Source organism: Aquarana catesbeiana, linkage group LG03, assembly GCF_042186555.1.
Source record: "Aquarana catesbeiana isolate 2022-GZ linkage group LG03, ASM4218655v1, whole genome shotgun sequence".
Lineage (NCBI taxonomy): Eukaryota > Metazoa > Chordata > Amphibia > Anura > Ranidae > Aquarana > Aquarana catesbeiana.
This window is the reverse complement of record NC_133326.1, coordinates 329892969-329905041: the sequence shown is the minus strand read 5'-3', so window position 1 is coordinate 329905041 and position 12073 is coordinate 329892969. Positions and strand designations below refer to the sequence as shown.

The 12073-nt window shown below is 43.6% G+C and overlaps 1 protein-coding gene across 2 annotated transcripts in view; it reads right to left on the bottom strand.

Annotated features, from left to right (window-relative positions):
- Positions 1–11083, bottom strand: part of ITFG2 (integrin alpha FG-GAP repeat containing 2) — a 76577-nt gene extending 65494 nt beyond the window's left edge. Inside the window, exons 1-5 of one of the 2 annotated variants that reach the window (XM_073620496.1) lie at positions 10847–11083; positions 10672–10767; positions 6604–6645; positions 1817–1973; positions 637–773 (exon numbers count right to left, since the gene is read on the bottom strand). In XM_073620496.1, the coding sequence (XP_073476597.1) occupies positions 637–773; positions 1817–1973; positions 6604–6645; positions 10672–10767; positions 10847–10942 (528 nt within the window). In that variant the 5' untranslated portion in view covers positions 10943–11083. The remainder of the gene's footprint in view (positions 1–636; positions 774–1816; positions 1974–6603; positions 6646–10671; positions 10768–10846) is intronic. The other variant, XM_073620497.1, reaches the window with a different exon arrangement.
- Between the last annotated feature and the right edge of the window lie 990 nt (positions 11084–12073).

The following is a 12073-nucleotide window of genomic DNA, read 5'->3' as shown; positions in this document are numbered from 1 at the left end:
AGGTACAGAATCAAATGCCTTAGCAAAATCTAGATAAACTATGTCCACTGGAACTCCACCATCAAATTTCATACTCATCTCATAGAACAGTAGCGAGGATGTATGGAGGCAATCATTTGTTGAACTCTCTTTAAAATACTAATTGCCTGGCTGTCATGCGAATCCGATGGCTTTACTGACTGAACAAGTTTGTAAATCTGAAAGTAAAACACTCTGACATTTAATCTCTATTTGCTTACTTATTTCACATCAGGATCTCAAATCACTGAAGCATTAGACAGCCAGGTAACCAGTATTTACAGAAGGTGAGCAACAGTAGCTTCTGTATTTCTGGAAGAACGGGTTTACTCTAAAGCTTACTATACATATTAGAATACTTATAAAATCTCCTTTAGATGTAATTAAATTATGTAGTGTACATATCTAAACTATCTAATCACTCTCTATGTAATTAGGCAAGCCCTTGTACTACACAGTTGCTGATAGATCTCAAGGGGATTATACAGCCAGACTAACATGTGGTGAGCCTAAAAAGGTGACTGCAATAGTCGGCAAGATACCATACAGTAAAAGAAATAACAGCCATTAACTTCTGTTTGACAACCAGGTTAACATTTACATGTTTCTAAAGCTTACCTGTCCCTCAAGAAGCCATTTTTTCAAAGGAACAAGCTGGCCATAGGACAGGTCAGCATCTGGGGGACACTCCCAGCGAAAAGCCCGTACTACACGGTCAGTGTAACCCAAAACTAGCTCGTATCGGCCATCTCCATCTAAACAAGAAAACTGCACATAAGATATACGGAACTATTGAACCCTCTAAACATAGTTATACAATATATTGGCAGAACTGCCAGCATAAAGTTAGGAAAGAGTACTGGCTTTATGCTTTGATAGAGCAGTATCCACTGTTAAACAGCTATAAGCTGGCTTCAATGTATCCATCAAATAGACAGGTCTTTTATGAGACGTCAGTTTCAAAACAAACTTTATGAAAGAACCAAAATATTTAACTACATTTGCGCCCAGGTTACCTTCAGTGCTGCTCCATTAGCCAGCTTTAAAGTGGTTGTAAAGGCAGGTTTTTTTTTTATCTTCATGCAGTCTATGCATGAAGATAAAAAACCCTTCTGTGTGCAGCAGCCGCCCTCCAGCACCCCCTAATACTTACTGGAGCCCCACCTCTCTCCAGCGATGTCCACGAGTGCCTTGGCAGTCTGAGATGCTCCTCCTGATTGGCTGAGAACCAGCAGCGCCGCCCTGGCTCCCACTGCTGTTAATCAAAATCAGCCAATCAGGAGAGAGGGGGGTGGGGCCGGTGCTCCGTGTCTCAATGGACACCGGGAGCTGTGACTCAGCTCGAATGCCCCCACACAGCAAGCTGTTTGCTGTGGGGGCACTTGACAGGAGGGAGGGGCCAGGAGCACAGAAGGGGGACCCGAGAAGGGGAGGATCCACTGCTACAGAGCAGTTAGTATAACAGGTTTGTTATTTTTAGAGGAAAAAAAAAAAAAAAAAACCAGGAGACTTTATAAGGTAATGAAACTCAAACACCTGGCTAGTCCAGTTCCAAGGTCACTAGATTACCGACAAAAGGGAGTGGGGCGGGCTGGTGCAATACATCGATTAAAAATTCAAATACTAAGCAATTAGGCTGTGCTCCCTGTACGCACCTTGTGACTTTTTGAACTGTATGCTCCTTTAAATTTTAAGAAAAAAAAAAAATTGTAAAGACAGTTAAAACTGTCAGGTCCTACAAATACAGTTGTGGATCAATAGAGCAAAGGGTATAGCATTTCAGTCAGTCTGCTTTTACCTATGTCACTTATCAAAACAAGCTTTGTATTGGCAGGCAGATGCTGAGTGTAGTTGGCTTTCATTTCCTCTCCCATAAAGTCCCATGTAGTATCCAGTTTGGAGCTCAAGTCAAAAAGATGAAACCATCCCTCGGCGCTGACCGCAACCACAAGATTCTTAAAGAAAAAGTGATAAAGAACAGTAAGACCAAATAAATTACCTTTTTTTTTTTTTTTTTTTTTAAAAAAAAGCAACGCAAAGAGCAACGAATATACAAAGCTCTACAAACAGATGTCACATTTGCTAGAAAGGTTTCAACTTCTGAACTGTACTTTGATCAACCACCAGCAGGGGGAACAAGTCCAGTCTCACAAACAACCCCAAAATGTGATGCAAGAGAGACATTGTATTAATATGAACAAAGTAATTGTGGTACTGTAATAGATCTGCCATGCTGCAAACTCAGGAGCTATCCCTGACTACCATGTGTTAAGATCTACTACACCAGACCTACTTTGTTCAGCCCGAGATTTTGTCTATGACGAGTTATGCGTCGTTATGGCTGCAGGGGCGGACTAACCATTCGGGCACTTGGGCACTGCCCGAAGGCCCCAAGGCCACTAGGGGGCCCCATCAGAGTGGCCAACCTCAGTAAAACCAGGGACAGTATGTAAAAATCTGTGTTTTTTTTACATTTGTCCCTGAAATGTCCCTTGCCGACATCATTTTGCTGTGAAAATCCTGAGGCTATAGCTGCCCCGCCTCTGCACTGCCTCATCAGCCAATAGGAACACAGTATGCACACCCCCTTTCCCACCGCAACTCATTTGATTTCAAAGCAGGAGAAGTGGACTGCAGGAGGAGAGGAGAGTAGAGGAGAGGAAGTAGAGGAGAGGGAGGAGGGGACACAGCCTGCAGTGTGGGGTGGACTGCAACCTGCTGGAAGGTAAGCTTGCTGAACTGAGTGTATTTTTGTCAGTGGCTTACCCTGGTGAGCAGGAGGGAGGGGGAGGATGTGTTTTTGCTCTAGCAGGGCTCCTCCTGTCTCTGAAGCTGTTAGATCGCTTTTCTGTGTGAGAAGTGCCATGCTTCTGGAGATAGGACATGTTCTACTACTACTAATCTCTACTATCCTGCCTACTAATTACCTGCCCACCAGTACACAGGCACAGTCCACTTCTCTCCTGCATTACCAACTAATGTGTCTGTGAGTTGCTGGGGCACTACAAGTCCCAGCATGCCAGGAGATGGGGGCAATAGTGTGTTCAGTGAGGCTGATTTTTGGATGAAAAGTGCTGGTGTGTGTCTGTGTGTATATGTATACTGTGTGTCTATGTCTATGTGTATATATGTATACTGTGTGTCTATGTCTATGTGTATATATGTATACTGTGTGTCTATGTTTATCCGTGTCAATGTGTATATATGTATAATGTGTGTCTATATGTATATACATGTATGCTGTGTGTGTGTGCATATACTGTATGGTCCATGTGTGCCTACTGCTGCTAAACAGAAGTCGATCTAACAATCCCATGCCCCTGAAAAATACACTTGTTGCCATCCGGAGGCAGCTAAATGGTGAACTGCTGAGCTCGGCCTCGGATCAGGTAGCAGGGCAGGTCTGGGCACACACCTGTGCAGTTATATCATGGCACACATCAAGCATGGCTTTTATTCACATGCCCCACTGCCAGATCAACCACAGCAGTTCACTATTCCACTGGCTCTACAACTCACTTGCACAGTTCAGAGGCTGCAACAAGTGGATTTTCTAATTTAAAGGCCTTTTCCTGCCATCTGCCTGCCACACCAAGCACTAAGGTGCAAAGGTGTGTGTAAGGGGACAATGGGGGGGCTCTGCGGACTGTAATGTATAGGGAGAATGTTGGGACTTTGATGTAAGGGAGGACTCTGATGTGAGCGTGGCGCTCATCCCAACTGCTTTACTCTATATGTTTTGTTTGTTACTTACTCCTGGAATGGCGGCCACCTGTAAGCCTGGGGGCCCCATAATCTTCTATTGCCCTGGGGCCCCATGAGTTGTCAGTCTGCCCTTGCATGGCTGTTACATAGATGTTTTATTGCTTTCTAATGTCCAAAGCTGCTGGTTGGATGTCTCTCTTGCATTAAGTTTTGGGGTTGTTTGTGAGACTGGACTTGTTCTCCCTGGTGGTTGATCTAAGTAACTGCAGTTCAGAAGTTGAAACCTTTCTAGCAAATAAACTTTACATGTCCAATATACAGATTTTCTTTGGCATTATGGTCTTCCTATGACACACTGATATCCTATTGGCGGTAGTCCTGTAGCCCTGGTGTACATGCATATTGACCTGAAGATTTATTTGGGTACCCTGTACAATAAAAGTATAAAGTCTCCGGAAGAAGCCATAATCTATCGAAACATGTTGAGCAAATGTTGTTGTACAGTACATTAAGGCATTTGATTTTTCATCTTTGTAAAAACTTTAGAGAAGATTGTAAGATCTTTTTTTAATGTATGGAATAAAATGTATTACATTTTAAAATATGCTATAGTGCATCTTGATTAAGCACCTTATAAGTCCCCGTTCTCTATTTTTCTGTGTCATTTTTATTGCGGATTTCTACCTTTCTGCTCTAAATAAAAAAAGTTGTTTTCTGTTCTGTGTCTTGGATACCGATTCTAAATGGAAGAGACTTTCATTAGTGATCAGCTGATGCACTTGCAGTACTCTGAGGAAAATTACAGGATCTGCATCCCTTTAGACCTGATTTTTCTATTGGGAGTATCTCATCAAAAATGACATTTTTGTTGCAGAGGATGCCTAAAATCTGACTTGTACTTACTTCTGGGAAATCAGTGAGTCAATCACACAAGCAGGAAATGACATACTTGGGGGTGTACAGAACACCTCCAGGTTGTCATATTGCATTGTATTTTACAGAAAATGAACACGCTGCAGATTGGAAAAGAAAAGTATTTTTTGTTAACATTATATTACAATATGACAATGTCGCAAATAATCATTGGCTTAATGACTGGAAGCCATTAGATAATTATGCCACTCAAGTAATTAGCATTTTCAGAAGACAAAGTCAGCAATGGCAGCCTACATATTTACAAAGTACAGGTTTTCTTGACCAAACTGTATAGATCTTTACCACTGCCTTCATGTAGTAGTGTCATCATTGGTGGACATTACCTTTGATACCGGATTCATAGACAGAAGAGTGGAATTAAATTGACATGAAAATATCCAAACAAACTGACATGTAAAAAGATAATGAAGAGACTGTCAACTAGGGAAGAAGGGGTAAACATTCTCTAGGCAAGATGAGCAAACACCTACAGATGTTTACCTGCATCCCAAATGTTCCTAGGATGCTAAATCTTCAACGGTTTTGCCAGGAAAGGCATCAACATTTTTTGAAAATACAGAAATCATTTCTGCCTCCTGCCAATACTACTGAGAGTAAGGCGGATTATCATCCTGTATGGGGGCAGCAAGCTCTGACACGACCGAAAACTGTCCAAGATTAGACTCTCAGAATGGCTCAGCATTCCACCAAGACAAGAGAATTTAGGAGGCTTCACGAGCTGAGAAGAAACATGCTGATAGGAGTGGCAGAGCCATGAGCGCACCACTGTGCTGCTTCTCTTAACTGTTCAGTAATAAGACAGGGCAAGTACAGGATGTGCTGGGCTCAGAGGAACTGGACTGAATGATGCTGGCTATCAGGCTAAAATCATCTAACAGCAGCAAAAGTACTGCAGGAGAAAACCTCTGGATTTAAAGTTGAACTTTAGTCAGAAAATGAAGTCCTGCTAGAGAACTTCAGGATGACCCTTTTTGCAGGTATAGCTATGTAAAACAATAAAAATAAGTGACTATACTATTTAAAATCCAGTAATACACTGTCTCACCCTGCTTTGCACATGGTTAGTTGCCATTTTTAGACACTGCCGAAGTTGTAGAAGATGGCTTTAAAGCAGAATTAAACCCTCCTGTCCTTTACAGGCAAGGAAGCTGCTTCTGTTTGATCTGCAACAGCCATAGTGCTGCACATGTGAACAGTGATGACACCAGCCATTTGATGGCTTGACAGTTTGGTTGAGGACATACAAGCAAATGCAACAGAAATCCCAGAAATGTAACTTTTTTTTTTTTAAAAAACATTAGGGGCTCGTTCACACCTGCATGAAAACTGCGCAGATTTCACTTGCAGACATCAGTTTTCATGCACGTTTCAGTCAGTTTTTACGTAGGCTGACATCAGTTTTCATGCATGTCAATTATGTGCCCTATTGACACCAATGTTGATGTCACGTCTGTATTTTCCCATGCAGAAAACTGCATACAAGTTGCAGATTCCTGCATGTTGTGGTGTGAACAGGACACAAGGAGAACAATTGTTTTTTGTGCCCTTGCAGAACGCATTCAGAAAAACTGATGTTTCTGCACCATGGTGTGAACGAGGCCTAAATCGATGGGATTAGTTCCGCTTTATGGATTTACTGCTGTTCAGGGGCTGTAGGCTTTAGGAAAATGGCAGCTTCTGGCAAGAAGAAACAGGAGCAATGCTGGAGGCAATTTACAGCGCACACACTCTTTTTAGTAGTATAATTAGGTATGTGTGTTCCTTGCTAAAGAACATGATTATTTATCAAGTTATTATGGGTAAAGTCCTGCTTCAAGCTGAACATCCAAGTTGATTTTAAATTTTAACTGACTTCTAATGTGCATTTTGATATTTTGGCTGGCGTTCTATTGAAAAAAAAAAAAAACAAAAAAAATAAAAAAAACGAATCCTCTTTACTCTTACCTTTCCTTTGTTGCAAACATCTCCTACACCGACACAGGTCAGCTGAAATATAAGCCAGGCAAAGAGTTTTAACTTTGAAAGAATGAGAACAAGTAGACCAACACGTAAGAGCTATCAGAATCAACTGCAGGAATTACATGTAGTCATGTTTCCTTAAAGAACTGCAGTCTGCTCACAGAAATTTGTAATAAAACACCTTTGCCATCCTGAAGCTTCCCTCCAACCACTTTGCATATTATTTTATATATACTGTGATTCTGTACTTGCCAAATATGCTGCAGAAATCTCCCTCCACTAAGACTGGCTGCATCCATTTTAACTGTGGGCAGCTGAAGCTGCTGCCTGTTAACATCCTGTATTTACACAGATACACAGAGGCACACCTCCAACTCTGTTGCTCTCATTGGCCCTCTTATGACTCATCCCCCTCCCTTCCTGGCAAACTCTCACGAAACTGAGAGAGAGAACTGTGCATGATGTCATAAGCCTAAAAACAATGATTGGTAGCGCTGTTGGTAGTTACAAAATGAATAAAATACACATGCCCCTAATAATTGAATGAGTGGACAAACGAAAACCTTTTAGCAAAGCTTAGACAGTCTGTGTTCCAGGGCAAGCCTTAGGGGAAGCATGAAGAAGGCTCCAAGGACATGTAAAACATAAACAGAAGAAAGGCGCCTCCAGATCAGAATCAGTAAAAGACTTTACAAAAATGAATATGTCCACTTACATGGGGTAAAGTTAAGTAGAGCACGATATATCCACAAAAGGTGAAGTCCCGGCGTGAGCGTCCTGTGCAGACAGTCTATCAATGGGAGAGGAGGAGGAAAGCAGTCCCGTCCAGCAGGAAGATGCTTCCTCAAGATGCTTGAGGAAGGCGCGCGTCTGTAACATACAGTGCGCATGCGCCGAAATGTCGTCGCAGTACCAGTGACGTCATCGCGCCTGAGACCTGTGCTCCACAGCTCATCCGAGCCAAGCCTCGGTTCCATCTCTGGGATAGAGTACAGATTTCCTGCTGGACGGGACTGCTTTCCTCCTCCTCTCCCATTGACAGACTGTCTGCACAGGACGCTCACGCCGGGACTTCACCTTTTGAGGATATATCGTGCTCTACTTACCTTTACCCCATGTAAGTGGACATATTCCTTTTTGTAAAATAAAGTCTTTTACTGATTCTGATCCGGAGGCGCCTTTCTTCTGTTTATCTTTTACATGATGTCATAAGCCTAGGCTAATGACCAGACAAGAAACAGGAAGGGGGCTTTATAAGCTATTTACTGGCAGAAAAAAAAATGTTTTACTATCCAAAGTTAAAACAAGGGCAGAAGATTTAATAGGTGGAAAGATTAAAAAAAATGACTGAAGTTCCACTTTAATTTATAACTACAGTAAAAGGCAAAACTTTTTCTTTAGTTTTGGATAGAGTGCGGAGGGATTAGAACACTTGTCAGTTTTTATTGCTGTCTGTTCCCCCTTTGGACAGATTCACCCTCTCCATTTGTCCTGTTTCTCATGATCCGTGAAAGTAAAAACCATTCCAAATTTTGGGTTGTCCCCAGAAAAGTAATAGAAGAGAAATCTTCTAATCGCAACACTGGTTCTGGTGACCTGGGGGCCCCAGTGGATCCCCTTAATTTGCAGGGATTTCCACTCACTTCCTGTTACGCCTTTGGGACAAGAAGTGAAGGGGTCCAATGGGGCACAAATGGCAACAACAAAAAACTGACAGGGGTTATAATCCTCCCTTACTCTATCAAAAATGAAAAAAAAGAAAAAAAAAAGTTTTGCCTGTAGTTAGATTTTAACCACCTCCCACTCGCTGTATAGGGAAGTGATGGCAGCGGGGTGGTTCTATTGTTTTGGGAAGTCTTCCCAGTCTTGTCATGCTTGCGCGCCCACGGGGGGTGGGGCACAGCGATCGGCAGTGCGGTACACGCCGCATCCCGATTTTGGTAAAGAGCTGATGACGCGGCTCTTTACCCATGCGATCAGTAGTGTCCAATCACAGCTGATCACATGTAAACAAATGCCGTTTAATGGCTTTCTTCTCCTCACACTGAAAGGGTGTAAGGTGAGGAGAGCAGATCAGCGGCATTTGCTCACAGGAGAGACCTTCACAGATAATTAGGGCACTGATTATCAGTGCAGCCCCAACAGTGCCCATCAATGGTGCCAGTCAGTGATGCCAATCAGTGCTGGCTTTTAGTGCCCACAATTGCCTCCTCATTAGTGAAGGAGAAAAATGACTTATTTACAAAATTTTCTACCAAAGAAAAACTTTTTTTTTTTTCCCCAAAAAATTTTTGGTCTTTTTTTCAGCAAAAAATAAAAAACCCAGTAGTGATTAAATACCACCAAAAGAAATCTGTCTCAAAAAAAAAAAAAATTAAAAAAAAAAAATTTTAGATAAAAATTTTGTTTGGGTGCAGCATTACATGACCGCGCAATAGTCATTGAAAGTCCAACAGTGCCGAAAGCTGAAAATTGGCCTGGGCAGGAAGGAGGGTAAAAGTACCCAGTATTGAAGCATTTAAAGTAGAACTAAAGGCAAACTTTTTTCCATTTTGGATAAGAAAAAAAAAAAAAGGCAAGGTCTTCCTGGGAATTTAAAGTTACACCACATCCCAAAACAAACGTGAAAGAGGAAAATATGTTGGGGGACTTTTGCTTATTGCATTAGGGTGTGCACCCAAAGCTCAAACACACACATGTATATATACATTATAGTGTCAAAAGGAACAGTGCTTAGCAGTGGGCCTTTTACCTCCAGTAGTTTATTGTAAATAGTAGTGTGGTGATTACCTATTATACTAAAGATTGGCATGCGCCATTAATAAACACCAACGGATTTCAGTTGTGCCCCGCCAGGCCGCCCCCTCCCCCACCATGGACAATGTGCCTGGCTGCCGAGTTCATCTCCCCATCCCAGCACTCCGTGCACTGATTGGCATCACTGATGTCCACTGATAGGCCGCACTGACTGACAGTGTTGGTGGGCGCTAACTGGCACTACTGATTATCAGCACTGATTGGCAGCATTAATGGGCATGGACAGAGGAGAGGGGGAGTTTCACATGCAGCAGATAGTGAGGCTTGTAAGATCCGCTCAATGTGTGAAACTGTCATGTAATGTAACTGCTTACTGGAAGAAAGACCAGCTGTCACAACTCAGCCGCGATGTCGGGGATGTGCAGAACCAAGCAGCTATCAAACACCAGCCAATGATTGGGTTGCTTAAGAAAGGGGGCGGAGCCACATAAATGTAGCAGCCCTCCCAGACCCCATTCCCTTGGCTGGTGTTTGATAGCCATTTGGTGCCGCCCACCCCAGACCATACCGCTGAGTTGGTCCCTTTCTTTCTGCAAGTGATTACATTAGCTGACAGTTTTACAGACTGAGCGGCTCTTACAAGCCTCACGATCTGTTGCATGTGAAACAGTTTCACAGGCAGCACGGGCTACACACTCCTTGGATGCATTTGTGAGCAGATCTCAGGAGACACATTCAGCATGTTTTGTGTATTGATTCATCAGGAAGAGGGTGAAAACAATGACTATAACATGTAAGACTTTGTATACTGGCAGGGGGTACACAGGAGACCCCCAGCAATCTAGGAACCCCCCGCAGGGTAGATAAAAGAGACAGCCGTGTATTATGTCATACTTGCCATAAAGGAGGAGATAATCCTAAAATAGGATATAGGCAATGCGGTTACACTTCTAAAGAGGAGGGGGGGGGGGGGGTCATTCCCTTAACCTTGCGGCATATGACTTCAGGTACTTCTCACATAGGTAGAAGCTGCGAGGAATTCATCTGCCCAACCCGCCAGGAGAGGTCCCTGTGTGAGAAGTGGATGTCAGCTATAGATATCTGGGGTAATAGAAATAAAAAGGTATACTCAAAAGTCTGATTGAAGATGTTAAACACTACGCATTTCACTTGTAAACTTTTCATCCCAGTGCTGGATCATTTCCAGGGACAAACCTGGTAGACCCACAGCCTATGGCCAGCAATGGAAAACCTAGAAGACAGGTGGTCTCCATGTAGCAGTAGGAGGGGTCTCACCATGCCAGTACAGCAGCGGGTTATCCATGGCTTGCTCTCATCATTCTTGTATACATGCAACTTCCCGCTGGTGTCTCCCAGGATCAGTTCATTCAGCTGGAAGGAGAGAGGGAAAGGGCGTAGTGAGTACATCAGTCATGTGACCAGCCACCCTCACATACCCCCCCCCGGTTACCGAATCATTGTCCGCGTCCCCGAGGCACAGCGCATGCGGGAAGAGCGAGCCACTGAACTCCAGCACAGCCCGCTGGACATAGCTGAGAGAGCGCATAGCTGCCCTGCTCCGTATTACTGGCTGTACATCACTAACAGCACAACAACACAAACCAGTCCACCACTATCAGGGTAACAGCTACTTCCCAACCACTAGAAAAGCCCGGAAGTGATGTCAGTGGGTGGGGCGTACACTGTGCGAACTGAGAGCCCGGTGTTTCGCCAGATTAGGCAACCCGTCAGAATGTGTAACGGAAGTGACGTTCCGTCCCCGCCATCTTTCTACACCCCGCACTCCTCCATAGTAAGCATACACTGCATAACTCCCAACTGTCCCTGATTTCGAGGGACTTCCCCTGTAGCGTCACATATGGCGACACATGACACATTTGGCTACCCGCTGGACTGCGCATGCACGATGCCGCCATATGTGTCCCAACACTCTGGCGATCTGCGCTTGCGCTGAATTTTGTGGCCACACCCCTGAGTCCAGGTTCAAGCCCCACCATCCAAGTGCACATAGAGTTAGATTATAATTATGCTGAGCGAAGCGAGTCCATGCCCGAAGCGTGGCAAGCGAGGGGCCCTGTGGCAAAGTGGTCTTACAACAGTGTTGGAACACATATGGCGGCGGCGCGCATGCGCACTCCAGCAGGTAGCAAAATGTGATGGGTAGCCGAATGTGACGTGACACCCCTGATTTGGAACACTGTCCCTCTGTCCCTCATTCCTCCTAATTTATCCCTCATTTCGGTCTGATCTATATAGTTTTATATAAAATGCACTATTTATCTTTCAAAACATGTTTCCTAGTGCTAAACCTTTCATCCAATTTCTAAATTGCTGCATTTGTAAATTCCAAAGGCCAGCATGAAGGAATAGTAGTGGTAAAAAAGCACTTGTGGGTTTAACCAATCATTTTTTTGCACAATTCTCCTTTAAGGGGGCGTGGCAGGGGGGTGTGTCCTATGCCTACATACTTTTGCTAATAGGTGTCCCTCATTCCTATCTCAGAAAGTTGGAAGGTATGACACTGAGAAGGGGGAAAGCAGCCATCTTGTTACACCCACCAGAGTTTTGCATTTTACACTTATTTTTAACAGTAAAGTGAGTTTATATAGTAAAATACAGTACTTAGAACTCTGCCTGGTTAGATGTTGAATTTTAAAAGCAGCAAACTTCTGTCAGA